This window comes from Haemaphysalis longicornis, unplaced genomic scaffold (genome assembly GCF_048455015.1).
Source record: "Haemaphysalis longicornis isolate Haplotype H1 unplaced genomic scaffold, Haemaphysalis longicornis Haplotype H1 scaffold_9, whole genome shotgun sequence".
NCBI classification, from domain to species: domain Eukaryota; kingdom Metazoa; phylum Arthropoda; class Arachnida; order Ixodida; family Ixodidae; genus Haemaphysalis; species Haemaphysalis longicornis.
Genome location: NW_027526460.1, coordinates 49,300,791 through 49,323,240, shown reverse-complemented (window position 1 = coordinate 49,323,240; position 22,450 = coordinate 49,300,791). Strand labels below are relative to the sequence as shown.

Here is a 22,450-nt window from a genome sequence, read left to right as displayed (position 1 = left end):
CTGTCCGAACTTGCTCTGTTTGTGACGAGATTTGTACCTGGCTTAATTTTACTGTAGTTGATAGTAACCGTTTGTGAAAATTTAGGTATGCTAGACAAACAGGGTGGGTCACGTAAGTGGCGATGTTGCTTATGCCAGTTGGCCAGTGTCGTGTCACGCGAGCCAAATGCACCTGACGGCTGTGCAGCTTCGGCTGGCATGTGCTCATAACTTTCCTCGTTTGCCCCACCATTTTTACTGCTATAAAATGAATCTGCACTAAAATTAAGTGCAAACAGCTTATTCTGCAAGCTCATAAGCCCCGTTTATTTGCCCCAGATTTTTCCAGCCCCAGCCAATCACAATGAGCTGCCCATAACACGTCATGAAATCAGTGTGCAAAAGTAGTTAGGGTGTCACGCGCCTATTTTCTGCTTTCCTCATTGCACAGCTTATTTGAGTGAAGTTTGCGTTGAAAGTGGTGTCAGTGCTATTCTCACGACGTAATCTTTCGAATGAACCAAACTTTCCTTTCGTTTTCGTGGCCCCTTTAACTCCTTCAGATTAACACAAGCCGTCAACAGTTAAAACACTTTGGGAAGCACCGGAGATGTGGCTCGACATGTTTTGACTCGCAAAACAACAGTTAGCACGCACATTTCAAGCTGTACCCAAACATAGGAACATCAAAATTCGCGATGATTGCTCCGCTGACTTATGCAGCTCAAATCAAGGACTAAGCGTACTATACAAGAGTGTTAACTCAAAACACCAAGAAAGGGAAAGATGACAGTTCTAATGGAAAATCACAGATGTAGGTTTAGGTTCAACTGGATGCTATACTTCCTTTTCATGATTTGTTTACCTCACCTACATGCTATTTTCCGGTTCGGAAAGCAATCGGAGGATCTCCCAAAATAAACAGTGGATATTCACCTGTCACTTTCCAGCAAAACTACTCCAGGAAAAACAGGTACCTCAAGCAGACACAAGCCTCACAAGCAGTCTTCTGGCCTGACCCACCAGGGGGGCTGGATGAGGCCCCTTATTGTTCGCAAGAAAGACACCTGCGCAAGCTGGTTTTGAGCTGCTCTTAAGGGTGGACGCGGCTTTCGGATCGCGGAAATCGCGGGAAAAATCAATTTTTGGAAAATGGTTGTTTTGGAATCTAGAACCTCTGGTCTGTATTGTGTCAAAATATCTCGCCTGAAAACGAACTCTAAGTGCACGAAAAAAATTATTTCGTCCGCGCGGGTGGCGGAAAACGCTTCCGAAATCGTAAAAAATCGCTGTTATTCATGATGGCGGCGCGCGCGTTTGGTTGCTGAGAGCGCTGCCATTTTATTCTCTATCGAAAGCTCAACTCTTCGTCCTTTCATTTCCGTCGCTATCTTTCACTCAATCGGGAGAGTGAGAAGACAAAAAAAAGAAAATTAAAGTCCCGTGACACGCGCCGGCGATAGCTCCCGGCGGCGCGGCCTTGAACGCGCCTTCTGATTGGTTGCCGCGACGTCCCGCGCTCCCGCGCGCGAGGGAGCGTCTGCAAACTTGCGCCTTCTCCTGCTGCGGAAAAACGAAAGTTTACACTCTGCGCTTATCTCTGACGTTTTACGCTAGCGAAGCTTTTGTCATGGGTGGTAATACCACAAGAAGAAAGTACCGGACTAAATTCGCGTACGGTAAAAGGAAGCGCAAGCCCGTTCAACCGGCAAAGCGACGCCGACTCTCCGCGCCTCATGTCCATGAGTCGCGTGACTCTTCTGCGGAGGAGCAAGCGGCCATCAGCCCCCGTGACCTTCCTCAAACTGCGCTAGCGAGCGATGATGAACGAGCGAACCTCGGGCAGTCAACAAGCCATGGTGCAGCGGGCGACTATCAACATGATTCAGCGGTGGAACGACTCATCTCGCCAGAGGCCACCGTACATCAGAGGAGCCCCGCACGTTCACCTCGACGATATCGGAGGCAACAAGGCTCGCGTTCTCCTCGCTGACATCGACCGGAACAAGGTGCGCGATCGGAAAAATCGGCCGAGGCGCGATTTCCTGAAACCCGATGCAGTGTTCCGCTACCTAACAGCGACCTGAGCGACTCCGAGGTGCGTGACGCCGCGCTGAGTTTGCCGTCGACGAGCTCTGGCATTGCGGCTCCGCAGCAACCCCAGTTCCGATCTGGATCGGCGGTAAGCGAGTTTTCAACGCCTAGCACATCGCGGACAATTCAGGCGCACATTGAACCGGCATATGTGTCCGCGGAGGCGGCAGAAGCGCAAGCCTCTAGCGTTCGTGCGTCGCTTCGCGAGGTGTCTGCCACTGAGCGAAAGCTTTCCTTCACAAAAAGCCAGGAAGAACTTCCAGAAAGTTCTGATGATCATTTTTTGCTGGTTCAGGCCTCGGCCCTGAACTCCATGGTTGAGCATGCACTATGCCCTGTCTGCATGGAGAAAGGTTTATTTGTGCAACATGGAGCCGAGTTTGGGCTAGCAACGAAAATGGAACTTTCTTGCCGTTCCTGCGGGACCAAACTGCACTCCCAGTGGTCTTCGGGAAGAATAGAAGGAGCGAAGACTTTTGAGGTGAACATAAGGTCCATGCAGGCAATGAAGGGGATTGGCAAAGGAGCTACTGCCCTGAACGATTTCTGGTCGACCATGAACGTTTCAAAACGTGGCCTGCACCACAAAACATACCAAAAACACCTCAAGAATATCTTCAAGCCAGCAGCAGAAGCCGCTGCACGTAGTATTTTTGACTGTGCTGTCGAGGCAGTCAAAAAAGTGTATGCTGAGATGGAAGTTACATTGTCAAAGAACATCACCGTCGTATATGACGGCACGTGGCTCACACGAGGCCATGCCTCTCACATTGGTGTGGGGTGCGTGATTGAATTCTACACCGGACTTGTTCTGGACTGCCAAGTGCTCTCAAACTTTTGTCTCGGCTGTAGCCTCGGGCCAAAAGAGACTGACCCAAAGTACAACGAGTGGAAACGGACGCATCAGTGCCAAAAAAACACAGATGTTGCCGCTGGGCGCATGGAAGTTGAGGCAGCACTTCTGCTCTTTGGCCGCTCGCTGGAAAAAAATGGCCTCCGCTACACCACCATCGTTTGTGATGGCGACAGTCGCACGTACCTGGCGCTGTGCCATGAAGAAGTTTATGGCTTCATTCCGCTCACCAAGGAAGACTGTATAAACCATGTCAAGAAGCGAATGGGAACCCAACTTCGTGCTGTCATCAAGAAGGGACTGAAGGGTGTTCCACTGGGCAGAAGAGGAGGCCTCACGCAAGACCTGATCAAGAAGTTGACGACATACTATGGTCTGGCCTTGCGCAACAACAGTGAGGTACCAGACATGCAGAGGGCAGTGATGGCCACGTTTTACCACGTGACGTCCACTGATGAGGAGCCGCACCATGAGCTGTGTCCCCCTGGCCCCCTGAGCTGGTGCAAACACCGGTCAGCCGAAGCTGAAGGGGAGCCACAGCCAGCCCACAAGTACAGGCTTTCACGGCATGTCGCGGAAGCCCTGCTGCCTGTATATCAGCGTCTGTCAGACCCCCAGCTCCTGGCCAGGTGCCAGGGGGGCAAGACACAGAATGCCGCAGAAAGCCTGCACTCGGTTATATGGTCACTGCTCTCAAAGGATGAGCACGCCTCGTTGTTCACTGTAGAGACAGCAGTACACGAGGCAGTGTGCAGGTACAACGCCGGCAACTTGCGTGCATATGCAGAAATGTGCAAGACCTTGGGACTCAAGCCTGGTGCGAAAGCCCTCCAAAGGGCAGCTGAAAAGGATTTTCTGCGAACACGAAAGGCGTCCAAAGCGCACCAAACCAAGGGCAAACGACCAAAGAAGCCACCTGCTAGCAAGGCAGCCAAAGACTACAGCCCTGGCGCATTTTAGGTCGCATGGAGACTTTGCAGTCGATTTTCTTTAGGGTGCAATTTTGGCTCAGCAGCTCAGTTTTGACAAGCATATCAAAACAATGTGTGTACCGATTTCTGTTCTGTTGGCTACACTGGATTCCTCACAGTACATTTTGTGTCGTGATAGTGTTAGATAGTGTTAAATTTCGTACATAATGCCTTTTTTTTGTTTGAGCAAGAAGGAAAAAAACAAGCTTTTGTAGATCATAGTAGATTGTGATATTTTGTACCAAAAGCGTGGTGGTTCAAAAAATATTCAAACACTGTCCCAACATGACTGAATCATTTTGGCACACAGTACAGGCAACTTCAGGGCAGTGCCATGTTTCTTGGTTGCAGATCAGTGATTTGTTTCTTGGTTGTGCCAGGCAATTCACCAAGATGTCGTGTATATGCCTCAAGCATGGCACTGTAAAATAAAAACCGCTGCAGATGTCTCAGTGAAATACTGGATTCTTTTTTGTAAAGCCCATGACAATGCACACACCAAATTTCATCGAAATCAATGCATTTTTTACGAAAGGAACAGTTTACAAATGTTTGAAGCCTGTTTTCTCCAAAGTGTGTTTTTAGCTTATCAGCTCACTAGTGAAAAGCGTAGCGCAACAATGCACGCACCGATTTCTGTGCGGTTTGTTTCGCTGTAATCTTCAAAGTTCACTTTGTGTCGTGACAGTCTCAAATTTTGCAAATACTGTCTGGTTTATTCAGTATCTGCGCAAAAATCAAAAACAAGTTTTTGCAAAATATAATAGGGTGAAATAATGTTCTTTATACAAAAAAAGTGTGGCAATTAAAAAAATTCTGAGACTGTCACGACATCAAGCAGCCTTTCTGACATATAATAAAAGCAACTGCAGGTCAGTGCTTTGTTTCTTGGCCGTGCTAGGCTTGTCACAATCTGGCCCTGTACATGCCTCAGGTAGACCACTCTAAAATAAAAACTACTGAAGATATCAGCGTGAAATTTCAGATTCTTCTTTTCTAAAACATTGTTAATCTACCCACCAAATTTCATCAAAATCCACCAAGAAGTAAAAAAGTTGGTTTTGAAAGCCACCTCCTCCCTTAAAGGGGTCCTGAAATACCTTCCGCCGATGCATGGATGTACATGTAACCAAATAAGACAATGTATTAGCAATCTCCTCCCGCAAGAATTTTCTTAAAGCGATGAGTATTAGCTGAGAAATCGTAAATCAAAAACCGCGCATTATCGTCGCGCCGCGTTTCCTCCTCTTTTCAACTGTTGACGGCGCGCGAGCACTCCCTCCCATGATGCTGCGCTAGTCAGCGGTGACGTACTTCCGCATTACGCTCCTCCGACTGCCGTCTGCTACGGGCAAGTTTTGTTGACACCATGAATTCCGCACTCCGCTCAAGGATGGATAAGCGAACGAAAAATCTGCCCGCATGTGTGCAGTGGCCTGGCCTTGCCCTTTCGCGGTGTGCGTTGCTGCAGTGCAGCACGTGACTTTTAATCGGCGGCGAACTCGCAGCCGCTGGGGAGGATCTTGCGCTCGGTCCCTTTCATGCACCGCGCACTGTTTATCCAAAAAGCGCCGTATCAGATGTGGCCCCGGGTCTTATTTTGCGGTGGTGGTAATTCCTGCCGGCGCTATGCGAAAAAGACATTTTAAATCGATACAGAACCCGTGCACAAAAGGCTTCAATCATGTGACCAGTTCAGCTTGGGGCGACGCGTGGTGGAGAGCGGCAACGTTCGCAAAACATGCTCCGGCGCGGCTCTGAGCTTTCTAGCGCTGGAGCGAGCGCCTTTCTTTGACGATCTCAAACATCGGTTGCCTTGGGAACAAGGCACAAACCGCCCCAGAGGTCAGTTACGGTTGCGTGATCCCGGTTCAGCTCGGGGCCCCACCTCGCGACATGTGGGCACTGCAGACGTACCACCCACTCTCATTAGGAAGTGTGAGATGCGTTTGGCATTACAGGAGGCGATGGTGTGTGTGTTGTGGACGCCTTTGTTTCGCGATGAAATGCGACGTTGTGCTTCTGCGGGTGTATAGTGCTTCCCATGGTCTGTATTATCTTTCTCGAGCGACGTACGACTCAACCTCGCATGGGGTATGTGCAGTCTGCGTGGCTAAAAGCCATCTCGGCTTGCGCGCCAGAGTTAAGTGACTTGCTGTTCGTCCCCGCAAACCGCGCGCGAGGTGAGTGCCGAATTTACGACGGGCAGGAGGAGGCAACCCATCGTCTGTCAATCGCGGTTCAGACTTGCAACGCATGTTGTGACGTTGTGTTCGTTCGAAACGCATCTCTGGATTGTTTTGAAGTGGAAGAAAAATGTATCCGTCAAACCCGGGCATTCGGCTGAGGGCGTTCTCTGCGATTGCACGAAAGAAGTGCCACGGGGCTTCAACGCTTTCTTTATGGAACGTACTCCGGCCAGAGAATATCCATGTCGTGTTATGGCCGTGTTGCATTCAATACAAACGGTTAAGCGTTTGTTTACACTTGTTTCGTTTGTCGTAAAATGTTCAAGCACTCCGACACTCCCCTGGCAGATCAGCCGAGTCGATGCTGAGCAGACGACTCATCTCTTTGCCGGAAGTGCGTGAAAAAGCCGCCCAATAGCAGGATGTCTAGCTCATGACGAACATCTGGGAATCGATGATGTAGACATGTGAAGATGGCGGCGTCCAAAAACACGAAGGAAAGGGTGAGAAAAAAGCGACAAACTTTGTAACAAAAGTGTGAGCTTTCCGCTGCGCGCAAAAGAGTAATACTTGGCCCAGATGACCTTGACGACCCAATCTAACGATTGCGCTACTTCATTTAGTGTGCTCAAAATGCCTTTCAGGGCCCCTTTAACACTTCATGTTTTCGAAGAGAGCTCATGAGCAACATTTTCCTTTTTCTTTGACTGCTCCAGCCCATATATCAAAGCGTAGCTTGTTATGGCGTCAAAAACTCACTGCAGGAAAACCAACTTTCTCAGACGATGATGATGATGACCGTGGGTGAAGTGAAAGAAAAAAAAAAAGCGCTTCTTGTGGTCGAAACAGAACCTGGGCCTCTCGCGTCATGAAGCCAACTTCTATCGGATTGTGCTATTCCAATACGCTTGAAAGAGTGGTGGTGGTGGTGGTGGTGGTAAAAACATTTATTCAACAGATTTGCGCTTGAAAGCGGGAGAAGCCCTCAGTCCAGGGCCCCTGCGGCGGCTGCGGTCCTGCGTGCCCGGTCCACCAACTGTCGCTGGTCCTCAGGGTCCGAACTGCACAGCGCGGCCTCCCACTGCTCGAGGGTGGGGGTGCGAATAATGGGGACTGCTGGTGTGTTCTGGCAAGCCCACGTGGTGTGGTACAGTGTTGCATGTTCGCTGCAGTGTGGGCATGTCGGTGTATATATTGTGGGGTGTATGATGTGCAGGAAGCTAAGGTGGGGGTATGTGTTGGCCTGTAGTTGCCGCCAGGCTACAGCCTCTTCTCGGGTAAGCTTCTGGTGCGGTGGTGGGTAGGCACATCTGGCAAGGTGGTGGTGTTGCAGAAGTGCACGGAACTGCTGCTGGACAGGCTCTGGGTCACGGAGCGACTGGTGCGGTGCCTGGAGGGTGCATGCTCGGGCTGTAGCGTGTGCTCGCTCGTTTCCGTCGAGCCCTGCGTGACCTGGTGTCCATATCAGTATGGTAGGGTTCAGGGTATCCTTGTGCTTTTTTAGTAATCGGAGGGCGGATGTTGAGATGCGACCGTTGCCGTAGTTCCTGCATGCCTGTTGGCAGTCCGTAATTACGTGAAGCGGTTTATTCGAAGTTGCAGACGTCATTGCCAGTGCGATGGCCGTTTCTTCGGCTTCAACGATGTTTTTGGCTTGTACGGTCGCAGTGCAAACGACATCGCCTGAGCCGTCGATGACGCTTACAGCTGTGGCTGGATGGGTTGCATAGTGGGCCGCGTCCGTGAATCGCACATCGTACGTGAATCACGTACAGCGCAGACAAGCACGAGTACAATTCCTACTAAGGAAGTACTCTGAAAGAGTTTATAATTTGGAGATGGTGCATGTATGTGCAAAATTAGACAGAAAAATCATGCACCCCTCCAGCTAACGACGACAATGGTTGAGTGCGAAATCAAATGGCAAAGGGTGAAAGTCAAAGCTGCTGCGATAAAAAGTGTAAACTGCGTGCGAGTCAAACTCAAAACTCAGACGACAACCAAAGAATCCCCCATGACAAAGCTTCGCGTTCAACAATCGTCGTCATTAGACAGAGGGGTGCATGATTTTTGTATTAATCAAACGAAACGGGCAGCACAATGTGGTACCACAGCCAATGCTGACTCTGAACCAAACCAAAAGCAAACCTGAACCGATGGTTTAGCTAAAGGTGAACCCAACCCTGTTCCCCTCCCCCTTCTTTTGTGCACCGGAACTGAAATAAGGTGTGTGGAGAAGGCCATAGGTATGTGCTGCTGAATTGCTTACATTTTTGAACCTGCAAGAATTGTAGCTGTCTTATCTTGTTGCATGGCATGCAGTGTCACTTTTGTTGTGACACTTGTTCTGGTAAATTTTGCTTTTCGTTGCAGCAAGCACCTTTGCTTTTATTACATGCATCTGTTTTGGGTTTTTACAACAGCTCCGGCCAGCGCCACCGCATCTTTGTGTCTTTATGCTACAAATAGATTCATAGACCTTCTCCATGTTTGCAAACAATATAAGAGAAACTGCAGGTTTTCAGTGCTGGAATGGCTACAGTTCAGCAAGCCGCCACCGCCATGCTGAAGATAGCCCCGACAGACAATGTGGTTTTGACTGCCTACTTCACTTTGAAGGAGTGCCCTTGGGGCTTAGCACAGAGACGAAGTTTAAAGAAGAAAATGCACACTTGCAAATACTTTACGATTGTCGTGAAGACATTGCACAGTATTTACGACAAGCGTAAGTTTTCTTCCTTCAAGCCCGTCTCTGTGTTAAGCCCCAAGGGCACTCCTTCAAAGCGAAGAAGGGCCACAGGGGAGTCCGCATATCTAACACTTACGAAATGTGGCTGGATCCTCTATCGCCGTCGGCTGCGCGGGAGCCTCCTCTGCGGCGTCGACCACGTCAAAGCGCTTCTCGGGCACAGGTGGGGGGGCGCTGTCCTCCAGAGAACTGGGCGCACGCACGTTCGCCACCGAGTACAGGGGATCCGACTCGGAGCCTTCGCTGGGGGTGTCGCTGCCTCCCGTTGCCCCCGCTTCCTTGCTGGCGGGGGCAGCGGAAGACGACGACGGCGTGGCGGCGGCCGGCGGTGGCGGCGGGGCGTGAGCCTTGTTCCTCCGGTGCGGACGCACCAGTGTTGCCCCAGGGGTGCTCCCGTCCGCACCCGTGGCAGTGCCATTGTTGCCTCCATCCCACGACGCCGTGGGATTAGGCAGAGTGGTCGGCAGCGACTGAGGCCTGCCTGGTGGCGTCGGCAGGGCCCGTTCAGTCACTGGTCGGCTGGAAAGAAAGCCCTTGTAGATTGGGAATAGAGCATTTTGGGTGGAAAGCAGGTACCTGGGATGGAGGGCAACCTTTTCAAGTGGCGGGTCCGTATGCACATCACCATTCTGACGGTCTTCGGTGCTCTGGAAACAAAATGACAGCAACATATTCCACAGTCAGGTGGAACGACAAACTACGTTCAATGCAATAAATTGGCTGCACACTGTTAGAGGCAGCTGAACAACGTTAACGGAATTGCTTTTTTTTTTTTTTAAGGTTTGGCAGGAAGAAAGGTTTCGCAAGAAAATGGACAATAAAAGTACCTGAACTTTATAAGCGACGGGCGAGTTTTTACTCAACACTTGATTGTTTTCGCCCAAGAAGTTGAGTGACCTGTAAACAGGAGAGAGAAGAGTGAGAAAATGGTTGAGATGCTGCAAGGAAGGGGGGGCTGCAAAGCCAAACAGTGTTATTCGGTCATAACCGCAAAGAATTTCTATACCACAACTCCACTTGCAATAACATCAAAATACACATTGGAAACTAGGGGAAAAATGAATTGCAGCAACACGTCCCGGTAATTCAGGCATCGCGTAACATATGAACGTACACTCAACCTTGAAAAGGCGTAAATTTAGTGTACTCTCCTATTTGTCTTCACTTGCAAGAAGAAAGACACACAGCAAATAAAATTTTACGAAAAATCCCTGATTATCAAACAAGGATACTGATGGGCTCTTCTCTTTTCTCAATCAGCAGATGAACAAAAAAAATTGCATTTAGAGCTCCTCAGATGATTATTCTGTGAAGCTTAGGGGCACGTTATGGCATGTTATATTTAAAAGGAGTCTCTGGAAAATCCCACTTGTTGAAATAGGTTGAATTCCCACCACCAACTAGCACACCTTCAAATATTAGCCACTTTGTATGTTGTGCCCCTACACTTCAAAAGTCTCATGTAAAGTTCTGAGTGGGCATGGTAGTTTGCTTGTCCTTCTTTAAAACGCCGTCCAGTCATATCTTGCATCCACCTTGCTATATAAATTGCTTATATGGTGGTCCACAGCCCACTCTGGCTATGAACAAAGCACATATATATAAATTTAAAAAAAAAACTTATACGCCATGAGATGATGCTCAAAGGAGTTTTTTTTTGCGATTTGCAACCTCCAGAGCCTCTATCTTGAAAAACTTATCCATAAAATGCTGCAGAACTTTACGCAGAACACTGAGCCCATGAATAAAGGAATTTACTGTTTGTGTGTGTGTGCTCATGTGTGCGTACGTAAACACTCAATACACATGTTTTCACCGATCCTAGTAAGCAACTAGTCAGTTCCAGCACTACTTCACACATACCAGTACTGCCTCCCAGTGGCCTCCCAAAACTAACAGACTGAGGCTAGCTGCGTGGTGAATTTGTGTTGGGCATGCCCATCTGAGGAGCACAGTAGTAAGGCATTTAGTTTCTGAGGGTCGGAGGTTTCAATTCCGGAGTTCATACCTGCATTCTGATAGAAGCAAGGCCTTCGTGTACTGATATTCTGCTGCACGAAACTTACGAGGGCAAACTTTTATTTGGGTTACTGTGGTGCACCAACCAAAATAAGTGCATGCCTTCCTAAGTTAATCCAGATTGTGAGATTAGAGAATCAGTTGCTCTATTTCAGTATCATTTGAAAACGTCTCAAAACTGAGCCATTCCTAGCGAGAAATATTAACAGTTTAAAATAATTTTGGGCTCGTCACTGCATGGAACTGCTAGCGAAAATAGCTGTTTACATCGCCACTATCTTTATACGCCTCCCAGGTGAGAGTGCAAAGTCCCGCTTTTTCTCAAGTTTTGCTACATTACTGAACCTAATGTAGAGAGCAAAAGGTATGCGGCACCTTGCCAAAGACTTGCAAGGCAAACTTTGTATGTTTTTAAGCAGGAGTGATCAGTGTCTAAACCGTAGGCATTCGTTGTGCATGGACTTAAAACAGCGCCCGCGACGCAGTTCTCAATCCTATCGGTACAGACGTGTTTGCAAAGCGATAACGGAAGTGGCGAAGAGACGAAACATCACTCGCGTTCCGTTCGTTTCCCACCGGTGCAGTCATCCGCCCACAGTGCTTGTATACACAATCCCTATATTTAGCAGTGTGACGCACGGCGATTTTCAAGTCGCGAAACACGCACTGCGCACATGAATCGGCAGCAAAACGAGAATTCGGGAACAAGCGGAGATCAAACTTACTTGTCTGCCCCTTGCTTACAAAGACAGAGTGCCAGGACGACGATCAAAACCACCGACGTCGGAACGGCGACAAGAGCCCATGTCACTGGAGCTAGCTCAACTGAGAGCATTTTTTCACACGATTCCTTTAACACCTGCAGCCCGGGGAAGGTAGGAAAATATGTCAGAATCAAAGCGGCCAATACTAAGGAGCAATCAAGGTAAAAGCTCCCCAGGAAGACCCTGCGAAAAACTCAATTTGTTCGCATAATTGATTTGATTTGCCCAAGGGCTTCGAGGGGAAAACATAGCCAGACGAAAGGACGCCGTGTGATTGGTTTATACAAGTGCATGCTGCTCCGGCGTCTGATAAGCTAAAGCACTCACTCATTGCGACGGGAGGTGACACCTTGGTGCTGGTAAACATAGGTAACTGACGGCTTTACGGCTTTCGTCCTGGCTTCAAGTCCATCGATAGCGCCGAAATGTGGGGCAAAGGGGACGACGGGTGACGGGAGTGGCGGCGGGGGCGCTTTGCGAACTTGCAAACATGGAGGGATGTAAGGAGTTGCTGAGAGGTGGTAACGGTAGTAACACCGACGAATCATGGGGAGTTGTCACGTATTTTTGTTGCGTAAGGTGAAATTATTTTGACAGCACCTTAATTTTTCACGCCATCTTCAACTAACTACGCGCGCCTAAGTTTCTGTTGCCTTTTTTTTTTTTTTGCAGTACGAAACAAGGACTGTCCAAATATTAATCCAGTAATCCAGTAAATTTTGAGAAATAAACAAACGCCCGGCTACTTAAAATAAACTTTGCGTCTTTGTTAAAAATAATGCAGGAAAACTCAGCAGTTTTATAAGCAGCAATTCCCTTGGTATGTCCAATGGTTTCCTTCGCGTGCGAGCAGAAGCCGCGAGACCGGTTGCGGAGCTGCGGGACTGCGATTCGTAACAGGCCATTGTTGGTAGACGGTTGCCGATGTGGCCTCTGTGATGTGGCGTGGCGTGTTGACAGAGTCGTGCATTCCCAAGGGCGGAACGGGCAATCTTGACAAGCGCCGGCAAGACAGGCGGTAAGCAGTGTCGGGGCCCCGTTCGCCTCTCCCACCCGTACGTACCAGCGCTTCATCATGGAGCGGTTATACCACGCTTCGAACAATATCGTGCAAGAGATCCACCAGTGCTTCAAACGGTACGAGGTCTCCATCGGCGAAGATGCGGTGCGCATCGAGGGAATCATTCAGGAGAAAATTAACGAACTGTCGTCAAACTGCGAGCGTATGGCCATCCTGGCCAACAAGGAGCCCATCCCACGACGACAGAATGCCAAGATGAGGGTGGACGAGCTCAGGTACGAGCAGAAGCACCTTCAGGCAGCGTTGGCAAATCTGCAGCGGCAACGGTTCGAGCGCGAAGAGCATCTCCAAAACCGCGAAGAACTTCTCTCGAAGAAGTTTTCGACGAACGACTCGAGGGACACGCAGATTTACATCGACGAGTCGCTGCAGTTCCATTCCAGGGCGCAGTCCGCCAACCACAACGTGGACGAACTTATCGGCAGCGGAAGTTCCATACTGACCAGTCTCCGGGAGCAGCGGACCACGCTGAAAGGTGCACACCGCAAAATCCTCGACGTGGCGAACACCCTGGGCATGTCGAACACGGTAATGCGGATGATCGAGAGGCGAACGTGGCAGGACAAGTTTATTCTCTTCGGTGGAATGTTTGTGACCTGTGTTGTGATGTTCCTGGTTGTGAAGTACTTGACGTGATGCTTTGTGGCTGCTGCCGATGCCGGGCCTTTCCAAATAGCCGCAAGAAGAGACTGAACTTTTTTTTCTTTCAGTTTGTAAAAAAATTTATTGTGTGACTCTTTGTCAAAGTAATCAGCAACTACATAATTAAATTGCTGGATACACTAATGACTTTATCATTTGCTGAGCTGCTTCTTAAGGCTGGTGATTGCTTCAAGGAAGTTCGTTGTTTTAAGGTAATTGCCCTCTTTGACACTAAAAAAAGAAGGAAATGACAATGTTAGATCAGCAATTACCAGGCACTTTGCCCCTCATTAGACAAGTATTGCGTCATTGAGTGGTCGTGCTAGAACAATCTGGAAAATCAGGCAGTAACTACGAATGCACTTCTTCTTTGAAGTGAAAATATCTTTATTCCTGACCATTGCATGCTCCAATAGTCAAAACCTCGAAACTGTTTTCCAAGGCTCGGTGCAGAATTATTGCTGGTGAACCTCTTAATTTTAACTTTGTTGAGTTAACCTGGAGTTATAAATGTTTTCTGTAACGTACAAGCTTTGGTTTGTAAGGTAGCACATTACCTCGGCATGTTCACAAAAGTGCCCGCCTATGCTAGCGTTGGCTCTGTGCTCATACCCGTTGTTCTAGGCAAGGCGCTGCTATACAAGCAAGACTATGTTCATGTGGCATTGTTCAAGAAAGCCAGCTGTGCAGTGCAGAGTTAATACCACACCTATACTGCAAGAAAGCCTCAGAAAAAGGAGAGTGAACTAGGCAACCTTTCTGCAAAAAAACCACTAGCTGCCTTTACTTCTTCAGTCTGTGAATGCACCCAGCAAGGTTCTTTGCCACCTTGCCAGATTTCACCGTCTCAATGCAAGCTTTTTCCAGGGATGCACAAAACCTAAGGAAGAGGTAAAACAAATAAGCCTGTAGGGGTCATTCGACACACTTTGTTGACATTGAGAGAATATTAATTTACCGATACAACCAGTGCAATGCGCCCCGCCCCTTTCAATGCCACAAAAGCCACGGCGGCTGCTTTTTTGATGGAGGCGAAAAGTGAAAACGCCCGTGCGTTCAAGATTTCGGCACACGTTAAAGATTCCCAGGTGGTCAAAATTAATCCGGAGCACTCCACTATGGCGCGCCTGATTGCCTGTGAAGCGTCTGTGCGTTAAACCCCACAATCAGTCAACGCCACAAAAGCTGAAACTTCTGTAAGTTTCTTGCTGCTTGTCTCTCTACAACTTGCAAGATAAGTCGGTAACTCTATTTTCATTTTGGAACTTTCAAAAATTTCAAATTTTTTTTCCTTGAAATTCCGGGGTGTGACATGCTGAGTTCCCTTTCTTCGTCTCGCGTTTTTTGTGTTGCGCTTTCCGAAGGTTTCGTACTGAATATACGTTTGCGCTATGAAGTGCAGCGTAGTGGTGCGCTCCAAATTAATTTTGACCACCTTGGGATTTTTAGCGTGTGCCGAAGTCACAACACACAACATTTTCACTTTCCGCCTCTGTCAGAAAAGCAGCCACTGTGGCTGGGATCGAACCCGTCTCCTTGGGCTCGGCAGTGCAATGCTGTAGCCACAGTTAGCATTCTGGAACTTTTAAATGCCCTGAAGCACTGCAGATGGCACAGGGCTGTGCTCGTAAACAGTAGACAGTGAGGTTAAGTCACGCTTACTTGCGGAGGTTCTTGTTCTGGTCCAGCTTGGCCTTGTGATCCAAACTACTGGTCCATGCGAATGTGCTTGCAATGGTATTTGTGCTGGTCTTCTTGTAAGATGAAAGAGTCGGGCGGAACAGTAAGAGACAAGAACTCGTTCAACGTTCAGACCGCTGAAGCTTGTGTGGGCAAGCATTTTGGTATTTCATCTCCATCAGGTCGGCAACCTATGCTATCGAGAGCTCCAATCTTGTGCTTGGTGGCATGCTTCGGCAGGTCACCTTGGCACAAAGCTAAGTGGGCTTTATCAGTTGAAGCTCCGATACGTGAATGCCTCCGGTCTCTTAATAATAGGCTGGCTGTCTAATTTTGAGGCTTATCATTTCACGACCGCGAAATCTTGAAACCTGGAGAGTGTTAGCTGGTGGGAGTGAAGTTACTCGCGGGTGATGGGCTGACAGGTAAGAGAGAAGGGGGAGACATTGCGATTGATAGTGGAGAGGAGAAAAAAAACAGGGTCTGCAAGAACATGAATAGGTAGAGGTTACTGGGCAGGGATGTATGCATTTACGATTGGTAAACTTGCTATGGAATTGTGCTGGAAGAATGCCAATGTTTACAGACAGATTATTGGTAGAACTCAGCCTTTCTATATTGCCATTCTAGTGACATACACATGACAAGTGTTAAGCCTCCGATAGCAAGCAACATTAGATAAGGCAAGATAGGCTGAGAGAGAATGTTTCACATGTGACAATTGCCTAGACACTCGCCATACATTTCTTTACTAAACATGTACACCATTACTGCAGCTTCCCTCTCAATGAAGCCTTCACTTCATTTGAGTTGTGCCTGTTTTAACCTCTTAAAAAGCAAGAAGCTCCCAAGGAGGATACTGCAAAAAATTGTGAAACAAAACAGCAAATGGAAGAACGTTAGGCGAAGTCATTCAATTTATGTTCCCTGCAGGCTACAAACCAGGACAGCTTATCTCAATGTCAGGCAAGGGCCTAACACCAGTTTTGGTCTCATCGAAGTTGCAGATGTTGACAATGACAAACAAATGTATTGTTTGTCTGCTCTTTATTGTGCATGAGTTTTTGTAAAGGCATTTGTGTGACCTGCACAAAAGTATACCGTCCCTTTGGTGTTCCCTGTAGTGCCAGGCGACTGTTCCATGAGCTACGTCCGCTTCAGCAGTCTTTCCATCGAGACAGATCAACACACTTGTAATCAAGCAGAGAGACCCATAGCCTGTATGGGATGAGACAAGGTCATGGAGGGGAACATTGCTATACATATAAACGTCGCAGCTGGAACAGACTTACAAGACAGTTCACCAGAAGAGTTTCAAGTACAAACTCAACAGTGCCGCCTCAATGCAGTCAACACTGGTTATAGTTAAAAACAACACCAATGCAATTTAATGTTCTTTGCACAAACTTGCTTTTTTTTATAAGGCAGAGCTATGTGGAACCTTGATACGGTCACGGCTGATACACGAGTTTCACGGCAATACACATTTGGAAAAATTTCCCAGCCACAGAACATTGCATGGGCTGAATTTCAGCTGTTATGGATGCATGGAGGATGCGACGGCATGTGCTTCTCCAGCATAGTATGTTCACATGCACACACACAAAGAAAAAAACATATGGGAGTTATGGCCTTATTCATGCATCTGAAAGCAAATTGTACCACATTTTGCCCCTAAAACTACTATAATCTTGAAGGTGAACATTTTGACAGACTTCTGTCTGGTTGGGAAGTTACTGAACTGAGATTTAATTATGCTCCAACCAGTACATAGACAAAAACCCGACGTTTCGAAGCCCGCTCGGCTTCTTCTTCAGGGGTGACTGGGGCCGCGCTGCAGCTGCGTCTTGTAGTCTTTCACTTTCGCTGGCCTCGCACAAAGCCCCTCGCTGCGGCACGTAATCCGTGTATGTACACCGAAGGGAGAGTGCCAAGCGAGGGGCTTTGTGTGAGGCCAGCAAAAGTGAAAGACTATAAGACGCAGCTGCAGCGTGGCCCCAGTCACCCCTGAAGAAGAAGCCGAGCGGGCTTCAAAACGTCGGGTTTTTGTCTATGTATTGGTTGGAGCATAATTAAATCTCAGTTCAACTACTATGATCGCATGAAGTGTTGTTTCGTTTGATTAGATGGATAAGAATTTAGATGGTTAGCAATGGTAGTTTTAGAACAAACAATGTGATGCTGCCACTTCTATACCTATTCAATGGCTGCCATTAGGAGAATGATAAGATAGCTGCATAATGGGCTACATTGTGAATTTCCCAAAACACTTTATAGTACGTACGCCCGCTATGATGGTTTTGGTTGCATTTCGTGAAGGGAGCTTAGCTCTAGCTGCCATTTTTTCACACAGTGAATGCGAAGAGTAATTAAGAAATGCTTGGTGTCAGGCTAATTGGCGTAACATCCTTTGAAAGGATTGCACCAGGTACTGTTTATTGAAACAAACAGACGGAATGTACACGACAAAGTATGTTTTTTTGTCCATTTAGTAAACAGTACCCACTGCAATCCTTTCAAATGTGCTGGGTACTGTTTATTGAAACGGACACAAGAAATCTACACGACACGACAAAGTGCATGATTTTTTTTGTCAATTTTAATAAACAGTATCCACTCTAATCCTTTCAAAAGGCAAAAATTAGGAAGGCATGCACATTTTAATAACCTTTGTGTACCGAAGGCAGTTTCTGATTTCAACGTGGAAACCTTAGCTAAGAGATTTGTTTGTAGAGCACCTCTTCCCAGCTTGCTTGCTGACACCACTTCGGCCAGTGCGTTATCTGTTATCTGATAACGTTTAACATAGCTCAGCGTGACTTTTGAGTGGCATGATGGGCCGGCAAGATGTCGCAACTCTGCATACTAGAAACCGAAGTTGAATTTGTGGGATGGCAGTGCGAGCGCCACTTGCAAGGGTCCGGTGTTTGAAAATCCACATGTGGTCGGTATTGTGGATTGGGTGAGGGGGGGAGGGGGAAGCATAGGGGAGAAGTTCCTTCACACAGCAAAGTGAGGCCAACACAATAATGGAAGAAGTGGTGAACTTTTTTTAAGCCTTTCAGCGAGCTCAAGGTGAAGAAAACCTTTCTTTTGGGGAGTTAGTGCACAGCAGCACTCGCACTTTCTTTTGGAGCTTATTTTTCCTACTGTGCTGTTTTACAGTGACTACGCTTACTGTAGCAGTCACACATTTATAAAAGAAACTTTGGGGAAAAAAACTCTGGGCCATTAAAAAAAAGATAAATTACAGATCTAGACACAAAGGTAGAAATCAAAAGTACAGTACCAAGAAAACTGTTCATTTGTAGCTGCTGTATGTATTTGTATTGCTGTATTGCAGGTGCTGTGTGTATGTATGATGTATTTGTAGGCACTGTAGGTGCCTGCCCGTTTTTATAGTTTTTGCGGGACAGGACACTATCAAAGTGGGCACAGAACAAGTGTACGCTTGCATATGGCCACTGTGAAGGGATAGGTTTCTTGATGGATGAGTAACAATTTGTAGGGACGATGACAGAAAGGTTATAAACTGGAAAAAATAGTCCAGAACTGTTTAGCCTTTACGACGCATAGATTTACTTTGCAATGGAAAGAGCGTCTTGGAACAAACCTCCTGCATTCAGCAGTGATGTTCTCCAAACACTGATGGGGAGTTGAAAACCAGAGACTAGCCGCAACAGTTTCTAAATGCCGCGGCAGAGACCATGCAGAAAGTGTGCGGCTGATGTTACTGGTCACTTTAAACGAGGACGTTGCAGTGTCAGTGTCTCAAAGTGTTCATCTGCAGCATTGTGGCGGCACTGAGAGTTCAAGTTTTTTGCTGAGGTGTGGTCGCGCAATGTCATATATCGTTTTCCGAAAACAGGTTGCGGTGACAACAGGTGGCAGGAAAATTCAAGACGTAATTTGCAAATTTGTGTAATTAGACGCTATTTGCTTCATTTCATTTTGAATAGGGATACATTTTCCTTTGGTACTACTCTGGAACTAGGCCTTGCATTGGATTTTGAGAACCCAGCACTAACTTCTTGCCAACTGGTTTTTTAGTAATTAAGTAATGTGGCGCCGTTCACCGTTGCTAAAGAGCTTGCGGCGAGAACCTGGCGGCACGAGATGCGAAAAGTAATTTGAAATTCGCATAATTTGACGACATTTGCTAGATTTTATTTCCAATTGGGGCGCACTTTAGTTCACATGCAAACAGAAGTCACCGGGCCGTCTGCACTGTAAATTATGTGGCGGCTATCAGGATAGTTAACATTCATAGTGGCGCTGCGTACAGGCCACCTGGTCACCCACATTCCTTTCCACCAATCCGTTCCCCCCTGATATTCCCTTCCGGTGGTCAAGCTGGGCTGCTCCCTCCGAGAATCTATGGGCCGCCTTGTGGTTCCTGTTGGCTGCTTACGTCGAAACTATCCGTGCACCTCCATCAAGCCCGCCACCGTCTTCCTCCCTCTTCCTCCTAGGACGCATAATAACGTCACGGCTTGTATTTGAGTTGCTGAAAATAGTTTGCTCTCTCTCTCTCTCTGCTCATAAACAAGTCCTTTCATTGGCTTTTGATACCCTAACTGTAATTATTTGCAACTTTGTCAGCGTTTAGTTTAACTGCGTAATGTTGTTGCCGGCGTTAGTTCTGATGTTTAATCGCTTCCGCGGATGCTTAAAGGAGCCATGAAGAGAAAATGCAAGTTGGTTTTATTCGAAAGATTTCGTGTTTTATAGTGCCCCCAGCGCTTGTCCGGATACAAACAGTGCTTTATTCACTGAGAAATTAAACAATTTAGGTTAAAATTTTGATTTTCCCGCTCAATCGTGCGTTTTCGTGGTCCCAAATGACATCACAGGAACCGACCGCTCTGCAGCCTAGAATACCTTCATTCACGCATCCGCCGTACAGGGTAGAGACACGTATACGCTGGCGCCGCCATTTTCGGTTGCTCGCTCGCCGCCGAAGCAAGTCATTGTGTCAAAACCGCGCTAAAATTATCGCTGCAACGCGGTTTACTGAAGAAGTTTGAATCATATTGTCTGTTTCGCGTTGCTAGGTCTCGTGGGAAACTAAAAGAATAACGCGTTGAGCCCGTTGGCCCAATTGCGGCGGCACGGGACCGTTCAAAGGTTGTCTCCACCCTGTACAGCGGTGTTGGTTTGTTCCCGCGTTTCTTTACGTTCCGTAACCTAGATCGCGCCACCATACCGTGGCAAGCGTTTGGTTTGTTTTTGCCCGCATTTAAACCTGGCTTGTTTTTGTTGTGGGAGAAAATATTCGTTCCTTGAAACAGTGCTCGCTCGACAAATGGGGTCACGTAAGACACCGTTGCTTGCGTCAATCGGCCAGTGTCGTCTGAGACAACCCCAAGCCCTCCCCTGTCGTCTGCTACACTCCGCTTGTGAGGGGCTGCAGCGCCTGTGCTAGAAATCGCCCGCTTTGATGCTTTAGTGCATCAAAAAGCGTATTTCTAGTAATTCACGTATATTTATCAGCTTCTGACACATATGAGTAATTTTAAGCTGTATCCCCCACAATTTAGAACTGCGAGCTGGGCTTGTTGGTAAATGTTCATGGCGGGAAAAGCGCTATGACGACGGGGACAAGCAAGTACACGGGGCAAAGCGCTACAAGTTTGCAACACACACTAGTTTGCAACACACGAGGAGAGAGAGAGAACAACTTTCTTCAGAGAATCTGTCAGAAGACCGTGTGTAACTTGTCCTTTCTAGCTTATTTGCGAAGTTCAGTGCTCAGAGCTCCCCGATAAGTATTCAAAATGCGTAGGCTTCCATACAGTATGTTTGGGATGCTCTTATGAAGACTGAACAGTCTAATGCTACATAACAAGCATCCCCTACACGCGCATTGCATAGCAGGAAATAAAGCGGCTGTCTTCTATTTTTTTCGTTGTTGACTTGTATCAGGTTGATGTTTTTTACTGTGCCCAACGCATTAATTTTTTCGCACCGTCACAGACGTCTTATTAGTAGGTTTTCGGATGTTTGGGAGGATCACAAAGATCGTGTGGATATTTTCTTCAGTCTGTATGTCATACATTCCCTTCTTCACAAATTCACTTTCGTTATGGCTGCGTGCAAGAAGATGCATATTCGCAGCGTACGTTGTTTATTCACATGCAAATAGGATGAGAAGGTTTGTGCTACGCCACCGCGATCGCATCTCAGACAGCGTTGTGCAGAGTACTCAAAGGCGGCTTTTGTGCCCCGAATTTCTACCGTAACCATCGTTATCATAACGAACTGACAGTCAACCCGAACAATTATGACATGATTACAGTGTTGAAGGTGTGATAAACTAGCTAACGAACGCAATTAACAGCATGCGTGCGTATATTACAAGAATCGAAACCGATGAATATTTCAAAACAGCTCTTTTTTGGTTGCCACCCCTTAAGCTTCCAGCCGTAAAGAACAAATCGTAGTCTACTCGGGATGGCGTTCTATGAATCGAAGAAAATTACTCTTACTCTCTTGCTTTGGGCTGAGGACCCGGCCCACTAATCCGTTCGATTTTATTGTTAAATAAAGTTTTCTCCTCTTGCTCCTCCACATCTTCCTCGTCCTCTTCCTCGTCATAGCGCAGTTTCGCTATGAGGCATACCTGAATATAGGGGAGATAAGGCTGTGGGAAATGTACCGAATTTCCCTCCAGGTCTGAACAAACATAGCGTTACTGTATCGTTACCGTAGACGTTACTCGTTTTGCTCAATAAACCTCCATACTGGTTAGAAGTCTGGTATAAAACCAGCACGCGCTGGGTTATTTGGAACTCAACCTACAGTTCTTGCGGCCCATAGTGCATGTCGGCATACTCTCATGCTATTACAACGTAAAGTAATGTGATATAATACTTTCGATCGTTCGGCGAGGTTGCAAAAACTGCTTTTCCTTACATATGATTACCGGGAAACGTAATGCCTTCTGCCAAATCCGACAGCCCCGAAGGCCTGGTATTTGTTTTGGTCTTGCATTTTCGCTGTTGTCGGTTATTAAGGGGTATTCACACGACGGAGCGTTCCAGCGGAGAAATCCGAGGGAGGTCGTGACGTCACTGCAGGCGGACTTCCGCTCGGCCAGCTCCTTCGCTCACACGGAGGATGCGTCTGTCGGACGGACGTCAGTGTTTGCAGTCGCCCATCTCTAAAGCAGAGCTGCCGTAGCACCGCCGATTGCGCGACGGCGGCAATTTCTGTTAAGCTCATACGTACTGATCTTGTCAACCGACCAAAAATTGGTCGTCGACGCGATGCAGGTGCTGCCGCGCGCAGAGAACAGCGCGCGACGTGGTAGCAGCCGGTACAGGCCTCCTGCGCTGCCCAGGGGGCGCTGCGCAAGCGGCTTCCGGGCAGTACTTCCGGGTAGTACAAAGCTGCGTGGGTCCCATAGGATCCCGTGTTGACAGAAGCA

The 22,450-nt window shown here is 47.6% G+C and overlaps 3 protein-coding genes across 3 annotated transcripts in view; 2 read left to right on the top strand and 1 right to left on the bottom strand.

Annotated features, from left to right (window-relative positions):
- The window catches only part of LOC144151919 (uncharacterized), a 29,923-nt gene extending 17,707 nt beyond the window's left edge, over positions 1-12,216 (bottom strand). The window contains exons 1-5 of the mRNA XM_077683089.1: positions 11,946-12,216; positions 11,580-11,713; positions 9,663-9,732; positions 9,412-9,482; positions 8,912-9,354 (exon numbers count right to left, since the gene is read on the bottom strand). Of these exons, the coding sequence (XP_077539215.1) occupies positions 8,912-9,354; positions 9,412-9,482; positions 9,663-9,732; positions 11,580-11,689 (694 nt within the window). The 5' untranslated portion in view covers positions 11,690-11,713; positions 11,946-12,216. The remainder of the gene's footprint in view (positions 1-8,911; positions 9,355-9,411; positions 9,483-9,662; positions 9,733-11,579; positions 11,714-11,945) is intronic.
- Positions 2,239-4,976, top strand: LOC144151921 (uncharacterized). The gene has a single exon (XM_077683090.1). It carries the CDS (start codon positions 2,387-2,389, stop codon positions 3,884-3,886), a length of 1,500 nt encoding a protein of 499 aa, XP_077539216.1. The 5' UTR covers positions 2,239-2,386; the 3' UTR covers positions 3,887-4,976.
- Positions 12,217-12,426: 210 nt separating the features above from the next.
- Positions 12,427-13,485, top strand: Membrin (golgi SNAP receptor complex member 2). Its single transcript, XM_077683091.1, has one exon. It carries the CDS (start codon positions 12,694-12,696, stop codon positions 13,333-13,335), a length of 642 nt encoding a protein of 213 aa, XP_077539217.1. The 5' UTR covers positions 12,427-12,693; the 3' UTR covers positions 13,336-13,485.
- The last annotated feature ends 8,965 nt before the right edge of the window (positions 13,486-22,450 follow it).

Bases quoted from the DNA above. Each gene is read 5' to 3' on its own strand.
- LOC144151921 (XM_077683090.1), top strand. From the start codon at position 2,387: ATGGTTGAGCATGCACTATGCCCTGTCTGCATGGAGAAAGGTTTATTT.
- Membrin (XM_077683091.1), top strand. From the start codon at position 12,694: ATGGAGCGGTTATACCACGCTTCGAACAATATCGTGCAAGAGATCCAC.